Raw genomic sequence first — 18,872 nt, forward strand, 5'->3', positions numbered from 1 at the left:
TGAAATCCAGTAAATCTACCATGTTGCTGGGAAAGTAGCATGTATTGCTTTATTTTCTCCATATAGCTCAAAGTATTTACATTTGAATTAAATATTGAATTTCCTTAATCATATCTGACATCATGTCATTGCTGCAAGTGTGTCTAAACATTGCTGAAATAATTTAACTAGGCAACTGTATTCCAAATTGTTTAGCTCTTGATAAGTATCAGGGCAACCATCATTCAGTCAACAGCAACGCAACTCACTGTCTGGTATGTAACTCTAATGCTCATTCAGTTGGTAATGGTGTTGCTGAATAATGATGTTTTTAGAGATAAAATCCACATTGTAGTGTTCACTGCTTCAATGCTTTAAAGGACAACCAGGTTTTTCAGTTCCCAATTTTCTCTTTTGTTACCATATTGGCACTGAATATGAATAGAAATGTTTAAGTAGAGATCAAGCATCAGCACTGCCTTCAGCAGCAATGTGTGCTCATGTTCTATGGGGTACAGTTTGGGTTGTTCTTCATGTACTTGATGAAAGTACAATAGAGAGAAGTTATATATATTCCATAAAATTCCCACATGTAAATAGAAGTCTTGCAAGACTGGGGAAAGAGGCTAAAAGGGTTTTGTCCTAAAATTATTCTGTTTGGCTCTTAAAATGAGGGTAAGTATGCTTTGAATGCAACTGTCAAAAGGAAGCCAAGCATTCTTGTGCCATCCAGAGACCATAATAGATATTAATTTTTCAGTATCTAATAAAAAATGGCCATTTTTTTTACACTTTGGCCTAGCTAATTATTATACTGACCAACGATGGTTGAAATAATTTGAAGACAACTATGTCTCATCTCATGTTAGCCAGAACAGGTAGTTCATTTCTTCGTTCTTTGCTTTTAATTGAAGTGTGAATGCATTTGACTTTTGCAAACTCATAGTTCCTGGAATAATGACAACCCCCAGTCCTGAATTTAAAAACCCAGACCCACCATTCTTATTTAAGCAGAAACACTGGGCTAAGTACATGTGTAGAAGTTTGCAAAGTCTGTATTAATGACAAATCGAAACTTGAGGCAATGAGAGGAGGTAGGGACAAGGAACTCTACACTGAGGATCACTGATCTCCTAACATCTATTGAGATTTCTGAGAGATAGTACTCCTGTAAAATGAATTCAACAGTAATCAGAGAGACAGGATACCAAATGTGCAGAGCTGATTGAAGATCCTGTGGATTATCTTTAGTCCCAAGGGTGCTAAAATTACCTCAAAGACTGCAGTTGTCAGAAATTCAAAAGAAGAGCAATCTGAGGAAGGTGATGATATCCTACCTTTAAAACTACCTTGAGACTGATTGGGGGACAAAAAATACTTTGTTGCCTTGGTGATTCAGCATAACACAGATTATTGTAGCAAAACTTTTCCCACCTACCCATTTTTAGGAAACTGATGATACAGTCTGTGATACTGAAGATTTTGCTGTGGGACTTTGGCCTTAACATGGTTTGCTCTTTCAGACAATCTCCTTTCCTTTAGAGACTGCCTTAGAATGATGATTTTGTTCTGAGCTGTCAAAAGACCTACATTTCCTTATTTGCTGTTTCTTGATGTAGTCCCAGACTTCTGCATAGATACAGTGTAATGCAGCAGAAGAAAAAGTAAATAATAGAAAATTAACTTCTATAAAACAAATGGGAAATATACTTTCCCCCCTTAAGTAAAGTACATCTTTTCAGTATTGGAAGGAAATATACTTTCATTTGTGTCTAATGCTTCATCTTTCTCAATAGATGACATATTTAGCATTTTAGAATTAATGTCCTAAAATTGCTTTGAATTGTCTGCCACAGTTTCTATAGCCTGTCTGTTTTTTGCTATGTATAGAAGACACAGAAGCTTTCAAAATACAGCATACAGATTTACAAGCATTTTCCATTTTATTTATCATTAGTGCCTCAGAAACATAAAGCAAGTGGATTAGATGTGAAGTTTAATGCTGAATAAGAGGATGTAGCTGACATTCTTTGTAGGCTTTACCCTAGTGACTGTATTTGGGCTGTATTGAGGGAGAATTCTGTCTGAGCAAGGACTGTGTTATTGGGCTTCCTGTGCCAGGTATTAAGAGTTTATACCTGCTATGCAGGCTATATTTTGATGCCAAGTTTGGGAGGTAGCTTTAAATTAGCTGGCTTGGGGACCCAGAGAACTGGAGCTGCAGCAGCACAGGGCTCCATGTGGGTTGATTTACCCCGTTTGAATGTGATGCTGTATTGCTCTAGGACTGCAGAGACATGGATGACACCAGTGCCATAGATCAGCTGCCAGAAAAGTGTGCTAGAACATTTTCATCTGATATTGTGCTCTGGAAGGCACAGCCTGTTGCATCGTAAATTTGGCTATTTGGAGTAGGGTTGGTGAGCATATTTGTAGCATCTACTACCTGAGAAAACATTCAGATACAGTAAAACCCCATAACCATATTTCTTTCATGGATGATAACCAGTGCCATCACAACATTAACATTACTTGTTATGGGTGTAGACTAAACTTCACAGCTCTTATGTGATTATTACTGACAGAAGATTAAGCAAACACACTTTTGTGTATAATATGTAACGCATATGAATTCTTCAGTCCAGATCAAATCTTATGATCCCCATAGGCTACATGTATTTTTTTTCAACCTTTATGGAATTTATTGCATGGTTGTTTCTTAAAGAAAAAATACTCCAATTTTACTGTAACAAAACCTTGATTCTGCCTCCATTGCCCTTATCCATTTAATATCTTGTTAATGCAAAGAAAAGGCAAACACTGCACTGTAGGCTGCAGACCATTTTATTCTCACTGACTTAACAGCTCTTTTTATGCAGATGACTGCTCTACGCTTCATCTGCATAAGTTTTATTATCTTCCAAAGGAAGTCTGTATTTAATTTTCTTCTTCACTGCCATTTAAAATGGATAAAGAGTCATGCTAAATCCTTTGAATATCTGACATTTGACTTGGAAAAAAAAAGGCAGACTGAAAGTATAAAGGAGAGTTAGTTGGGCACAGATATTTTTGCTTCTGTGATGAAGTCCCTGCCGTGGGAAGACAACTTGCACCAGAAGACAAACAGTGCCAATCAACAATGTCTACTCAGCAACCCAAGATGTGATTGGGAATGTGTAGACATACCTGTGGGACCTTTAGTCCAGGTAGCTCACATATCCATGGAAGACCGAGTTTCAGCAGATAGGCTTACGTCTGTGCTTAATTGCTCTGTTGAATATAATTATTTTTTATTTTGTTCAAATGTGTGGAGGAATTGCCTTTCTTAATTAGACAAATGTGACAGTAAACTCAAATCTTGCTTTTGCTTAGGTGTTGCACAAATATTACTTACAAGGAGTTATTCCTGATTTGGACAAGCATGGGAGAGCAGAATCAAGTTTATGGGACATAAAACTCCACCCTGCAGATTGGATTTCAGTCTAAGACCTAAACAATGCCTGTAGATGCTGCTCCTGAACTACTGAGTGTCTTTCTTGTTTATAAATACAAGGTGCTTCTAACCACAATCATTACAGAATGAAAATACTTCTTCCAAAAATCATAGTTCTGTCATGACAGGAAAATTTTACAGAATTTTATGGGGATGATATTGGTAAGATTAAGCAGAAATTGCTTGTCAGAAAATTTTGCAAAGCCTCATGCAGAAAACCTGAAGAATTTAAAAGCTATCATGTCTAATACTCTGTCTGGGACCTGGTTATTAAATTCCTTAAGATGATAAACCCCAAACCTTCACATTTTATTAAATCATACGAGAATTAACAGACAATAATTTAATATTTAAAGGGATGAGGTTTTACTATAGTCAGAACTGTTGGCAAGAAAAACCTCGCTTCCTCTCCAGCTCCTGGCCTGGAAAGCGGTGTGAAAGTGGCACCACAGCGTATCGCAGTGCTGAGGGCCAGAGACACGCAGCTCGCCCTGACAGCAGGACGTAATTGTCTGCCTTTGTATAATTCCTGAGTAATCCTGTAAAGCACTCCTCCACCTCCCAGGATGCAGCATACTGGAACTGTCAAAACCCATCTGGAAAGATAGTCTTATTTTAAACACAGAAATCTTGTAGAGCTATTACATATTTATGTTAAAGTAAGTCTTGGTTGGGCATCTGAGCGGGATCTGAATTTGCCTCTGTCTCTTCATAACTGTCTCTTGCTGCTGTGTGTGATGCTCTAGATAAGTCAATGTTGCCATTTCTGTCCTCTCACCTGCTAGCCATGCCCCCCTCTGAGAAACTCAACTTTTGTTTTCTAGATTGTTTTGAATTCTTGAACAAGGTGCACTTACTTGGGGGAAGGTGGTTAAAATAAGCCTGATACTGCTCCACAGGATATCACTGCTTGAATAGCAAGAGACAGAAATGACATAACCAAAAAACTGGCTGAAAAAGGACTATGATTCTCAATGAAATTAGCACTAATTTAATATGACTGTTAAACTAGTGCTTTATTGAAAAGTCATTTTGTTTGTCTGACATTAATTGATTAAAACATGTTGTATTACACAGCTGCAGGAAGATGTCAAGTTAGACTTAATTCTAAAATTACTCTGAGCTTGTGTGGTTTAACCCCAGCCAGCGAGTAAGCACCATGCAGCCGCTCACTCACTTCCCGCCCACCCAGTGGGATCAGGGAGAGAATTAGAAGAAAAAAAGTAAAACTCGTGGGTTGAGATAAGACCAGTTAATGGAACAGAAAGGAAGAAACTAATAATGATAATAATAACAATAATAAAATGACAATACCAATAAAAGGATTGGAATGTACAAAACAAGTGATGCACAATGCAGTTGCACTGACTGATGCCCAATTAGTTCCTGAGCAGCGATCGCCCCCCCGGCCAACTCCCCCCAGTTTATATACTGGGTATGACACCACATGGTATGGAATACCCCTTTGGCCAGTTTGGTCAGCTGTCCTGGCCGTGTCTCCTCCCAATTTCTTGTGCTCCTCCAGCCTCCTCGCTGGCTGGGCATGAGAAGCTGAAAAGTCCTTGACTTAGTATAAACACTACTTAGCAACAACTGAAAACATCAGTGCATTATCAACATTCTTCTCATACTGAACCCAAAACAGCACTGTACCAGCTACTAGAAAGAAAATTAACTCTGTCCCAGCTGAAACCAGGACAGAGCTGTTCCGTTGTCCACATGAAATTTAGCTGAACTTGCAGGCTTTACTTGAAGACATACTTTTGTTACTAATATTGCCACTGACTTTGCTTTTTTGTAGGCTGCCCACTGGTGATTTGTGTAATTTCTACAACATCATCCCTAGACAGCTATGGAGAAAGTGGCAAGTGAGTATGAAGATGTCTTCGCTCCAGGTGCAATAAGGATGAAAAATCTGATGGGGAGAAAAATTCATAGATCTGTTACTAGGGCCATAGTTCTGCAAGATCCTGCTGAGGAGTCGGGGAGATAGCCTGCAAAAGCACGACTGTTGTATAGGCATATTCTTGGACCTAGAAGCCTGAGGTTTGCTTTTCACTGCTGAGATGATGCACAAAAAGCTCCAGAGATGTTTTGCCTGTTTTTCCCTTTTGCTGCAGAGGCATAAGGCCTCGTACAGTGAGCTCCCTGCTTACCTCATAACAAGGTGACAGTAATCTTTGATTAAAGATATTTAATCTTTTGAAGAAAACTGCCATTAGAATAGATATTGCTAAAATTTTTGAAAATTAAGTTCCTTTCTAATTTGGAAAAAGAAAAGCAAATTTATCTGAAAAAACACCATAGGATTCAATTCTACCATAAGGTAAGGAAGGGATTTGGAGCAAGGGCTACTTCTGTGTGTGTGGTAAACTGGTTTATATCGTCACTGCTGTAGGAAAGACACGTGAAGCTGACAGCATGTTTCCCAGCTTCTTCCTCACCACCAGCCAGGCAAGGCAGGAAGGGCTTCAATTTGTCTCTTGCTACAATGACAGTGCTCACAGCACTGAAATGACTGTCTGTGATACAGGGTACAAGAACAGCAAACAGCAAATAAAGCATTTCCTTTCTTCCCATCTTTCTGCCCCTATTGCTATTTGAAGACGTCCTGGGGAAGATACCTGTCACTGACACTCTGCGAGATACAAATCAAAATGAGATCCTGCCTCAGATTCCCCGAGCGTGAGGGGAAAAAGGAGCTTCTAATTGATGCTCTATCCTGTCTCTTGCTTTTAAAATTTATCTGCCTTTTTGCACCCTCTTTTAGTCTCTTTTAATTAAGAACATTACTAATTAAATGTCCGTGTATTTCATCTAAAATCATTCTGATTTTTCTCTGCAGCTGCTGGCTTTCGCTAGAGAATGGAGCAATCTGGGCTTTTGTGGCACCGGCGTTGTTTGTAATTCTGGTAGGTAAAACCACAGCTGCTGCTGTTTCTTGTTGCACGTCTGTGTCAGCCACACAGCAGGACTAGCTGAAGGGCTGAGGTCAGTCCTTGTGCCAGGGCAGCGAAACACCAGAGATGAACGGTCCAGAATCACTTTGCTCCTCCTCTGATTTTTGTGTTGTTGTGTATTAGTTTATGCATATTAATTCTCACACTATTCATTTCACTATTCCAAGAAAAAAATGCAACCTAAAATACTGGGAAAGCCCTCTTCTGAAACAGCCCTGTTGGGGCCATTAATAACTGAGTGGAAACAAGTAATCTTCGGAGTTTTAGTAATTCTCAGATCCCCCAAAAGAACAAAGTCTGTGGTTTGTGTTTCATATACACCAGTAAAAGTTGAGAGGCTGATTCCACCCCGCTGGTATTTTAAACATTTGCTTTTGCAAGTGCCCTCAGTGAAGATGATCATGAGCAGAGTTTGCAAGCAGTCAGCAGCGAGCAGGAATGGGTTAAAACAATGACATGAGCTGCCACGCTTTGGGTGAACTCTGGGGAAGGTAACAAGCTGCCTCCACGCCTGTCTTCCTTCAGCGATAAGGAATTTGTGCTAGCCCTCTGATACTGCATTCAATGTCAGGTACAGCAGTTTGTGTGGCTGATCGAGGCAGGGCCATTCGGACGAGTTTGCCGGGGTTCGGGTGGCTGCCGCAAAGACCTCTGCCAGCTATAATGAACATCGTCTTTCCAGGGGAGGGTGCAGGTTCATGGCTCTGATGCTGATACACAAATGCTCTACAGCAGTTTAATTATGCCCACATGTTAAATTACAGTGAGTTGCAGCATAATCACTATGATTACTTAAGGAGTCAGGGGTGTTTGCAGGGATTAAGTGGGAGATTATTCCTCTTCAGCACTGCTTCCAATACTTTAATCGATCAGGTTATCTACGATTTTTTCTGGGGGTTATAATGTCAGAGTGACAGTATGAACGTGGAATAGACTCACTGGTTAGTGAAATCAGGTTGTCTTTAAAGCTTTACTTAGATTGTAAAGACACGAGCCCAAATCTAGACCAGAGCCTGCCTGCTGTGGTGTTTAAGGAGGGTCAGGTAAAATAAGTTCCTGACTGCTTGTATGGAGGAACATCAAAAGGAGCCACTGACTGTACCTTGTAATTCCCTAAGAAAGCTAGGATTTCTATGGAAAGCACAAAGAAACTCCCCCAAATTTCATCACACAGAAAAACCCCACAAATCCTGCTCAGAAGCCAAAGAAAGGGAGGAAGGAGAACTATACATATAGAACTAGTGTTTACCATTGCATATCTCTATAACTATTTGGCAAGCAGAAGGTGGCTCCTTGGCTGACCTTTTCCATCACAGATAATTTTACCCTGCGGCTGAGTGGACATCCTAACATTTGCCTGGGAGACAGAGAAATCAGCACCTCTTAGAGGCAGCCCAGCCCAGTCCAGCATCTTCCACCCAAGATACAGCCTCTGAAAAACGAGGCTATATAAACATATATTTAAACCCCAATGAAAATGGTTGCTATATTGATGTGACAGAAATTGTCTCATGTTAGCATTTTAATCAAATTATTAATGGCAAGACTGAAAAGTCGCTGTGCAGTAAGGGCAGAATTTCTTTTACCTAAGTGAAAGCATGTACCTGTAAATAAGAAATGTTGATCACCGGATTAAAGCTGGCTAAATAGCTCTGGCCTTTGTTCCAACAACTTTAATTCCTTCTTGGCCTGTACCTTGGACCTTCTGTATGTGAGTTTATATTCAAAGTTATGTAGATATCGAAGATTGAAGAGCAGTTCAAATAATCTAATATTCAAATGTCTCCTTCTCACATTAGCACTTGCTTTCTGGCTAGTGTTCAGCAGCAAAGGAGGAAATGAGATGCAACCAGTAAAATCAAATCTTTCCCAGCTGCTGTCCAAAGATGGTATTAATCAAAACATGCCAGAGACTTAAATGCTTACTCACCTGAGTGAGCATAGCTTTCAACAATTTGCATGCGTAGCTGCTTGCCACTGAAAGTAAGGGTTTAACTGTCTGGCTCTCACTTATGATATATAATATTTGTGTAGCTCAGGTTACATTCTTGCAAGGATACAAATATTTTGAGAAAGAGAAAGAGTGAGCTCACAAGGTTGATCCATGTAGAGCAATTTGTTAAATAGTCTAAACCCAGCCCTGCCCAAAACAGCAGCAAGCTAGCTGACAAATTATTCTCTCTGGGCATTGTGTATGCCAGCTGAAAAATGTGTTAGTGCCTATAGGGAAATAACAAGGCTAAACACTATTTTGTGTGTACATGTGTGCCTGTGCTCTCTAAATAACGAATTAGCCACTAGTTGCAGGAACTAGTGTTTAGCTCTGAAAATACTTCTCAAAAAGCAGTTTTTGACTACTTCCATCTACAGTTCCTCTCTGCCAAGAAAAAGGATTCAGCTGTGAAGAAAACAGGGAGACTGCTCTTTTCAACTCCTACTCCCTAGAGACTAGGCAAACACAGTCTACTTTTGTCCTGTCACAGCCTCACAGGCAATATAGACATCACGGAGCCTTCAAACAGAATGATGTGGTGGGAGTGTGACTGGGAAAAAGTACTCACACATACTTTTCTCGGGAGTAATTCACAGAACCTCCCAGCCCTGTATGGATTCCCATAACCAAAGTGCTCTTTCCTTGGAGTTTGAGTCAAGGGATGTGATGAAGGAAATAGTTCCTTCTATGTGTAGGTCTTTTGGCTTCTACCTGCATCTTAAGGTTTAAAGATCGCTCTCCTCCGTCCCCCAAACCACCTCGCCCAAGGCTCTATAGCATCCTCTTAAGGCAGTTTTGCAAAAAAATTGTTGCAATTAATTTGAAAACCAAACTAATCTCAGCCAAAGTTGGCCTAGGACATGTCTTCAATGGAAAAAAACCAACTTGACAAAGTACCTGAATTCTTGGAACAAGACATTAAAACTTCTGGCAGAAGGTTTTGTTTGTTATCAACCATCTGCTGCCTTAGTGTGTTTCCATAGATATGGCAGAATTAAGGAAATTCTGCGGAAAGCATCTATGTACGTGGAGCAATGGGTGTGCTGCAGATAATCCATTGGGTGGGGGAGATATTGGGCCGCAGTGGCAAGTCTTTTCTATTGTTTTCCCTGTAAGTAGTTATTTTCCTGGTGTTTTTTACAAGTCTTTTGGATAAACAGCATTTTTATGAAGCTAAATGATTTTCATTAGCATATTGCTAACAGTTCTGTGCTGTGGGGATGTCATCTTTGTAACCAGTGTCTTTAGATGGGACTCCATGGAACTTGGGTCCTAGGTTGAGATTGCCATCACTGTCTTCAGTTGGTACTTGCTTATGAATATTCAATAATAAAAAAATCCTCTCCCTTATACCTGCTGATCATACATGATTTATTAAGTTCTGTTGCCTCATGGTATTTATTCGTACCTTTATGTACCAGTGCAGAATTAGGATATTTTCCATATGTCGAACAATATCTTACTCTGCAGGTAGGCCCACTGATTGAAAAGTGACAATTTGTGTCCCTTCTTAGACATCATTCATCATGGGAAAAAGTGACAGAATTGGACCCATAGTGTTTAAAGGCCCTGAGACAGCAGGATTCCTCAGAGTCATTGAAATCAAGTACATACTTAAGTGCTGTGGTGAATTAGGGCACAAATGAACAGACCACAGCTGCTAAGCTTCTCATTTTTTCTTATTAGCACTCAGTTATGAGCACTATTACTGTTTTAAAATTAAATCCTTCATTATTTTAAAATTAAATTTCTTCTTACTTAACCAACAGGAAAGCATGCAACATTTTTTGAACAAGGGGACAGATTGTAAGAAATTAAAAATTAAGGTTTGATATTAGGAAAGAGTAGAAGTCAGGGATCTGTTAGACTTTATATTTATTATTTATTTTCTTGTGTATTTCCTTTCCAACCTTGAAGTTTTGCTCTGATATTCAGCTCTGACTGGTGTGATACTACATGCATTAATATGAAGTCATGTGCAAAGAAGGCTAAAATAACTCAATTTAGTCTATTCCATCTGTAGTTGCTCTGGGATAGCTAAAAGTGGAATCAGGCTGTCCAAAATCATTCTCCCAAATTTTAACATCAATCTACTTTAATCGACTAGCTGTGTTTGGAAATGCATAACACCCAGTAGTGATTTCTGATGTGCCCTAGCAATGGGATTCAATTGCAACAACTTGCAGTGTTGGTGTGCTACCACTGATATCATGATAAGGATCAAATTAACTTGCACCATGAGAGAGTATGTTAAACCTCAGATTGGAAGAGTCGGTTATAAATCCCTGTACCATTGCCCGAAACTGAAGCGGAGCCTAAAATAGTTTGTGGTTTTAGAGGAAACTGGTCAATGGATTTAATTAAGGCAATATGTTTTATCCTTTTTTTTTTTTTTTTTTAGTTCCTCTGTGCTGCCAAGCCTTTTCTTGGCGAGGATGCAGCAAACCACATCAGAGGGTTTTACACGTGGGATTTCTGCCCTGTACTAAAGAAGAAACAAAAATCTCATGAGACTTGGAGGAAATCTAGGTGACACCCCTGCAAAAAAAACAAAGTGAGAGAAAGAATTTGTCTCACTGTATCTGGTCTGAGGAAATTTTTATGGGAAAAGATTTTGAAAGAGGTCCTTTTTAGTCATTTAACTCTCTTCCTGATCTGACAGTCTTTAGTGAGATGAAGTTGTCGCTAGAGCGAGCCAGAGCTCCCTGATGTCATTGGGATCTTTCCATGGGCTCTGGTGGGCTTTGGATCAAGCCTACAATAATGGGAACTGGCAGCTCCTGCTGATTTCGCAGAGACTTGCGAGTGCCTGAGGTTGGACAAGCTGCCTTGAAAGGAGTCCTGTGAGTTAGGAAACAAGTGCTAATGTTATTAGCTATGGGTTTTTTAGAAGTAGAGTGTGGCCAGTACCTGCAAGCAAAAATACTCTAAGTTCCTGTGTAATTTTAAGGCAAAATAACTGCAACGGTCAGGTAATTTTGTCTTTCAGAAAAGTATAAAATAGGACCTATATACAGTTCCCTTATCTAAATGTTTATTCTCCCAGTTTGAACATTCTGATATAGGTTAAAGCACGATGAGTGTTTCATCAACTAAGCATTCTCCTATTCAGCTCACTGGCAAAGTGTTTACGTCAGATGCCAAAAAAAATCACTGGAGGAACAATTCAGTGGCTGTATTTTTGTTTCCCATTATAAGGGCAGTGGAAATACCTCCATGCTTTAATTACTGAAACATTAACAAAGGAAGACATTTGTAGCTAATCTGTTTATTTAGGCTGGATGAGATTACTCTAATTTCTCAAAATACCGAAGTAGAAATTTTAAAGTGGTTCAGGAAATTTAAATATAGAACTTCAGGACTTGAGTGTAATGGTTCGTTGCTAATTTTACAAGTACCTTGTTTTTTATCAACAGTGAGATCACAGTGTTTCCTTCTCATCTTTTAAACATATTACTAATGCACCCTGGAAACGCACACTGTCTGCACGTGAGGAGAAGCTCAAGGCCTTTTTAAATTTCCACTTTAGACCATCCAACATACCCAGGAAATTAATTTCCAATTTTATTTCTTTTATATAAAGAAGTTAAAATTCAGCTAGAAATGCTGGATAGTTTGTGATTTAGAAAACCACGTAATATGTCTCCTTTGAGACTATCTTGCTTGTGCTGTTTTCATGACCGCATCTTAGGGTTCATGTCCAGTTTGAGTGAGAGCTTGCAAGATTCTCAGTATTCATTTGTTGGTGCTTATTGTTCATAACTTTCATTGTCTGTTGTAATATGTAGGAAATTCAGAATTTGAAGAATGAGGTTTCATTTTTTTTTTTTTTTGCGTCATTGGATTTTGGGGGGGAGTATTTTAATACACGTTATTTAGGCATAATCTGCATATTTTTAAAAGTGCTGTGCAGAAAGCAAAATCTAGGTGTGTCTAAAAAGAATTAGGAATGGAAGAAAGCTTTAGGGTTAAACACTTGTGAGGCTGGCAGGAGTGTGCTGTTGTCTGCAGTCATAAGAAAAAGGGATCATGGAGCAACTGTGGCAGGATGAACCTGAACTGTCAGTGAGACAGCCACGAGGAAGTGTCAAAAGGGGAGACTGGTATTTTGGATAAAAGACTAAAAAAGGCTGCTGAAAGATAATGTGTCAGGAAAGAAGTTAAGGGTACAGAGAGGCATTTTCTGTGTAATTCCCATGAAAAACTGGAGTAATGATGATCATCATTTGGTGGACATGCAGCAGAAAATTGGAAAGTTTGGAGAAGAGAGAAAGAGAAGAGAAAGTGTAATTTGTTGATGTTCATTGTTTGCTGCTTCAGTCAATATGTATATTAAGCATATAAATGGGTTTCTCAAAAATGCTCGTTACTACCTCTAAGAATTTCTAGAAGTTATTTACAAAATATGATTTGGTGGGAACAGGGAAAGTGATCCCAAGACCATTGAATTGCACCTGTTATTCGTCTCTGTAAAGCTGATTGAATAACAAGTACACTTGTAATTGAAAAGCTGTCAGATTCCACAGGGTATTCTTTGGATGGGCTAAAAAGCCGTGGCAGAAATGAACTGTAACAGCCATACTCCTACTTTACACTGGGTGCTGGTCTGCCCTTGGAAATCTAAAATTAAAAGAGTGGTCAGAAGGTTTGAAATATACCAAGGAAATAATTATCATCAAAGTAAAACATTCTTTAATTCACTCTCTCATCCTCAGAATTAGAATATTTATGTCAAAATAGAGTATGATTATTGAATTTTAACTGAGGAACAGCACTAATTAGAAGTCTTCTCTTTCTTCTTGTTCTGCAGTTCAGGATAGTTTTGTTCTGCCCTTGTTCTTAACTTGATGCTAAATATCAGCTTTGTAGCTGATGTGTAACTTTGGACAGGAAGGGGGAAATGAGGGTTTCACCTTCACATTCTCTCCTCTTTCTTTTTTTTTTCTTTTTTTTCCTTTAAACCCAAGGTCTTTGCACAGCAAGACAATCTTTGCCACATATCCTTTAAGTGATAAAGATTTCCTTCCTTCTTCACCTGTGACTTGAGAGCAAACTCTCTTTTGTTAAGACATTTTCAATGTTAGTCTTTTCAAGATTTCCTACTTTTCTGGTGGGAGTTCATTTCATTGATGTTTCTGCTGGGCCTGACATCAAAAAGAGCAGGGCTTTTGAAAAGCAGAGTTCAGGCTTAACGTATTTTCCTCATTGCTGTTTTAGAATAATCTTGTGCTTAAATTGCAGGCAGACTTTGGTGAGAAACAGGAATTGTACGCTGTGAAGTCTGGCAGGAAAGGTGCTTTCTGAAGTCTGTGCAACATGCAAGCACAAAACCAAAGAGCACGCAGACACATGTCCCTGTTCACTGAAGTTCTTGTCTAATTTGTCAGCTGGTAGTAGATTATTACGGTATTTATTTGTACAGTAGGAATCCTGAGCACTTCTTTAGCTTTGAAGCAATGTATCAATCGAGCCTTATCCGAAACAGGCAAGGATTGTTCCTGAAGGAAAGAAAGCACGAGCAAGAACTACCCACTGTGAGAAGAGGGAAATCCATTGACAGGGGTCAAACTATACCAGTACAAAATTGGAAACCTCTGTTGCTGAATAAATACAACACACAAAGTTCCTATTTTCTGTTGTACAATAAACTCCTAGGGCAGTTTGCACCTCTGACACGGTCAGTACTTATTTTTCTGACCAAGTCTTGTTCCTTCTCTTTCAGGTCAATATTGGTATTCTCATTGCTGTCACAAGAGTTATCTCAAGAATCAGTGCAGACAACTATAAGGTCCACGGAGATGCCAATGCCTTCAAGTAAGTTTTTCTCATCCAAATTATATTATAACAAGTTAATAATATCACACTAGCAACATTGTATCATAGAGATATGTATCATGGACTTCTCCCAGAACACTGATATCATTCCTCTTTAATAAAAAGCAAATAATGGTAAAGGTAGCATATCATTCTCTTGAATGCAGCCAGTTAACCTATATTTTATGAAAGCCAAATGCTGCACAGGATGAAGCCTGCAGCTCAGCATGAACTAAAGTGTTTTCCTACTTATTACAGTCTCCAGTGTTTGCTGATTCATGATTTTCCCTTCAGTTAATGGAGACTTTCCTCTTCCTGCTATATTCAAAGATACATCTCACAGACCATCATTAATCTGTACTGGGGTATTGCAACTATTCTGCTCCTTCAGAGGATAAACCTTGTTTCTAGCCCCAGTTCAGCATAATATTTAGGCATGTGCTTATCTTTAAGACTCTCTTGATACCGCAAAGCACACAGACTTATGTCGGATTTAAATGTGTGCTTAAATTCAGGCGGGTCTTTATATCAAGGAGCCTTGAGACTCTTGGGATGGTGGCCTCTCTAAGAGTGTATCGTCTTTAAAATGCTGTGCCAGCAAGGCTAGAGGGGAAATGTAAGGTAGACACATCACTACATCTGAATACACAAAGACAAATTCTGATTTCTAAAATCTATAGGAATACATATGGGTAGCTAAGAAGATAATTTAATATACTGAGTTTAAAATAAGATGCTGAATATTCCATTTTGTATTTCCTAAAGATGCTTTAGTCCAAATGTAAAAAGGACACTGTGTACAACTCAAGGAATATGAAACTTAGGTAGAAGAAAAGTGTGATGATGGTTTGTGTTTAATGTTTCTGAGTCACAGGCTATTGTATGATAAGGATTTGGTGTCACTGCTCTGAAATGGTATTATAAAGAATAATTTTTATGCTTGGATTACTCGTGTAATTTTTAAAACGCCATTAAGTTTTAAATATTGGTGACAGTCACCTAATTGAAGTTAGTTTAGTTATTGTATACTTATCCAACAGGAAAAGAAAAACCAGTACATATGTCTACACAAAAATCTATAAGACAATTACATTGTAGTGAAATGAAAAGACTGGGAATTAAAATAACTGTTTCAGGTTTGACTGTGTCCCTGTGACCGTCAGAAATACAAAGGAAATACAGAACATTAGGAAGCAAATAACTGTATATTGTCAATGCCAATTTGTATACACTATTAGAATTATGAAGGCAAAGGAACAACCTCCATAAGTAGAAGAGGAGCTACACAGATTGCTCTATGTACTTAGATATTTCCTTACTTCTATTACAAAAAATTGATTCAATACACACTGTACCCTGCACACTGATATAAATTAATTTTTTAAAAGAAAACTATGTGTGTGTATGTAAGTAAAACAATTTATGAATCGTTGGTCTAGGAATAAAGTGAAATCCATTTAATCAGGATTTTATGTTCTTAGTTCAAATATTATCAGCTGTAGATTTGGAATGGTGGAGCTCTGCACTGAAAATGTGACTTCTCCAGACACCCTGGCTAAGAGATGCTCCATGTGCCAAGTAATTTTTACAACACAGTTTTAGGATTTGACCTAAAAAAAGTGATGGTGGTGGAAAAAAATGATAATCAATGGGAAGATATATCTGGAAGCATTCAATTGTTAAAATATTGGTTAAGCAGAAATATGCTCTGATAGAACAGCTTTCCTCATAGAACTAAATTAATTCAATAAAATATAATTGAAGGTAAATAGAACATACAGAATAGATCTTTTTCTGTAGATACCATTGCAGAAATGGGTCCTCAGAAGAAATTTGAAATGAGAAGGGCATAAATAGCTGTCCAAGTCAGATCTTAGAGAGTATTTATACCCTGATTCAACATAGTGGTGAGACATGATGCAATTGAGTTTCATGTACAGAGGATGTCATGGAGAAAGTAGCTGGTCTGTTGGAAAAAAAGAGAAATATAAGGCCTTTGTAACACTGGATTTCATTTTCTTGCCATCAGTATTCCTTATACAGGTAAGAAATTTATATGTCTAGTGTGAAATCATTCTGTCCATGTTACTGTTTTCCAAAAAAAAGAAGAGAACAAGTAAAAGAGAGTTCTGTTCTGACAGCTGCATGGGAAGTGTTTATCATAGTGAAAAAAACATGCCCCCAACCACTAAAGGATCCTAGGTGTTGATTAGAGGTTGTCAACATGTGAGAGGGGATAAGCACAGCAAAACAAATCAGTAACAGAGAGCCCAGAGAAATCAGAAAAATGCAATAAGTTCTGTAGTTTCTGTCAAGCCACTGTCAGCAAGTACTACAAGGTAGGTTTTGAATCAACAAGTTCAATTGGCTTAAGAAGGAATCACTGACGACTGCAAACTGCTTTGCGTAATATGAGCCTTAAATGGAGGGCCTGTCAGGCATCCCTCTGAATAGTGCAGTCCATTTGATATTAGCTATGGGGGAAACTGCAATCTGTTAGAAAGAATTTATCAAGCGCTGCTTAGAAACACAGCTGAATTAAAATGGCACAACGTGATTTTGGTGAGACAAGAAAGCACTTTGTCCCCATGTTGCAGTTGTTTGCTGCAGTGAAGTGGTACATAAGGCAGAAGTGGGTTTTATAGGGCTGCGTTCATGGTTTCAGAAAGCCAAAGACAGAAAATGAGAACTGCAGTGCAAGGAGCCATGGAGGGCAAGCCTACTCAATCCAATGAACTTGAGAGGGGAAAAAAAGAGGGATTTCAGTGCTGTCTTTTCAAGCTGGAATGAAATTTAAGTGGAAAGCGCAATGAGAAACAGTAAGTTGCTGTCTGCAACAATTTGGATGATAGCACTTAAAGAGCAGGGTTTCGAAATTTGCAAGTGATAATGAACTGAAAGGCATAGGAAAAGTGGCTGGAAAATGACAAAAGTGCCTGTGGCAGAAGCGTGAGGGAGGTTCCAGCGCCAGCTTGCCTTTCCAGGCCAATATTTATATCTGCCTTTAAGCACCTGACTGAGAGGCCTCACACTTGCAGCTGTTGATGAGTTCAAATACGAACAGCCATTGTAATCTGAACATCCCAGCCTACAGGTTTTACAAAACAGGCTGGTCATCAGGCTTGCCTCTTGCCAGGCTTTGCTGCCAAAGGAAAAGTTTAATCACGCTGACAAGGACTTGCTTCCATTTCTGCTGGCAGCCTGGATGGGACGCCACCTGACCTGGGTTCACCGCCCCCAACTTTAGAGCTCAGAAAAGCTGACACCACCTCCACCTGGGCTCCTGATCCAGGGAGAAATGGGTGCTTCGACCATGCAGTTGATCTTGTCTGTTAAGTGTTCATCTCACTTGCCTTAAAAGTTCTGATTTCTCCTCAGTAACCACGAGGGTAGCCTCGACTGCCCAGCTGGTACTCAGAGACCATCTCTGTGCATGTCTCAATCCAGGTGTGATAACTCACTCTCCTAGACATCAACCCATAACTGAGCAGAGATTACCTTAGGAAATTGTCAGAACAAAGTTGCAGTTATGAGCCATGATGATAACAGTTAGAAAGGATATTTATTGTTAAAGAAGTGCTAGTACTGGAGCGTATTTAGTTTCCCTAAAGATTAAGTTACTTGGCAATGCAAGCGGGTGTTACCAACAAGGCTTGTTTCCCTTGGCAACAGACAGCAATAAACTGATGTAATTATTTAGAATTGTTCCTGATTTTCCATATGCAACAGGTCCTCTCAAATGCTGACTCAAATGCGAGTACAGAGTATGCATCAGGGAGAGCCAGTGCTCTGAAGGCAGCATCCATTGAACTTCATGTTTAAAGGCCAAAATAGAATAGAAAGTTGTGAACAAAATTCCTTTTTTATCATAATAGTAATTAATTATTCATCTTCCCCATTCACATTTCACCTAGTATAAAGTGCAGTACATTATGGGCTGATTGACTTCTTCAGGTTCAGATATTGCTTGTCACAATAGAGATATCAGACAGCATCTTGCTGAACATTTTATTCTACTTTCAGACATACTGGTGTGGACGTGTCTGTTTGTTAGTTTGTTTAAAGTAAATAATAATAGCATCCCTAAAATAAAAGATAGGATAAACTGAAGCAGCAGCATAAAAGGGTATGTTTATATGATACCTAAACTGCAAAATACCCAATAATTTAAGGCAAGATGACTATAATTAATTAATCAGTATATGATCAGAGATGCTAATGAATGCATAATAGATTCCTGTGACAGTCTGAACAGTAAGTATTTGGTCATTGTAGGAATTTTTGTGTGTGCGTGAAAATGGTCACTTTTTTAGCGTCTGGAACTTTAATTCTGTGAGAGCAGTTTACTGGTAAGAGCTGAGCAAAGAATTATTATCAGCCCCTATTTACTACTTGAATTTACTTAAGACATGCTTTTTGTATTGTTTTCTGAAGCATATTGAACACATGTATAGAATATGAGCTGTTTCACTTAGTTGTGATTGATTATATTTGAATTTTATTAGGCGATTAGCTATTGACAATCAACAAAATAATTTTGTGTAATAATTCATATGGTGCTTTCTGAGAATGTTGTGCATCCAGGGAACAGATTTTCCGCCAAAAAGCTAATTTGAATGTTTTAGTTTATAGA

General features: G+C 38.7%; 1 protein-coding gene across 4 annotated transcripts in view; it reads left to right on the forward strand.

Moving 5' to 3' along the window:
* ADGRD1 (adhesion G protein-coupled receptor D1) overlaps window positions 1–18,872 on the forward strand; it is a 157,800-nt gene that overhangs the window by 112,876 nt on the left and 26,052 nt on the right. For all 4 annotated transcript variants that reach the window (XM_075041457.1, XM_075041458.1, XM_075041459.1 and 1 more), the window contains 3 exons: window positions 5,274–5,340; window positions 6,318–6,384; window positions 14,148–14,239. In XM_075041457.1, the coding sequence (XP_074897558.1) occupies window positions 5,274–5,340; window positions 6,318–6,384; window positions 14,148–14,239 (226 nt within the window). The remainder of the gene's footprint in view (window positions 1–5,273; window positions 5,341–6,317; window positions 6,385–14,147; window positions 14,240–18,872) is intronic.

This window comes from Buteo buteo, chromosome 11, assembly GCF_964188355.1.
Source record: "Buteo buteo chromosome 11, bButBut1.hap1.1, whole genome shotgun sequence".
Classification (NCBI taxonomy): Eukaryota; Metazoa; Chordata; class Aves; order Accipitriformes; family Accipitridae; genus Buteo; species Buteo buteo.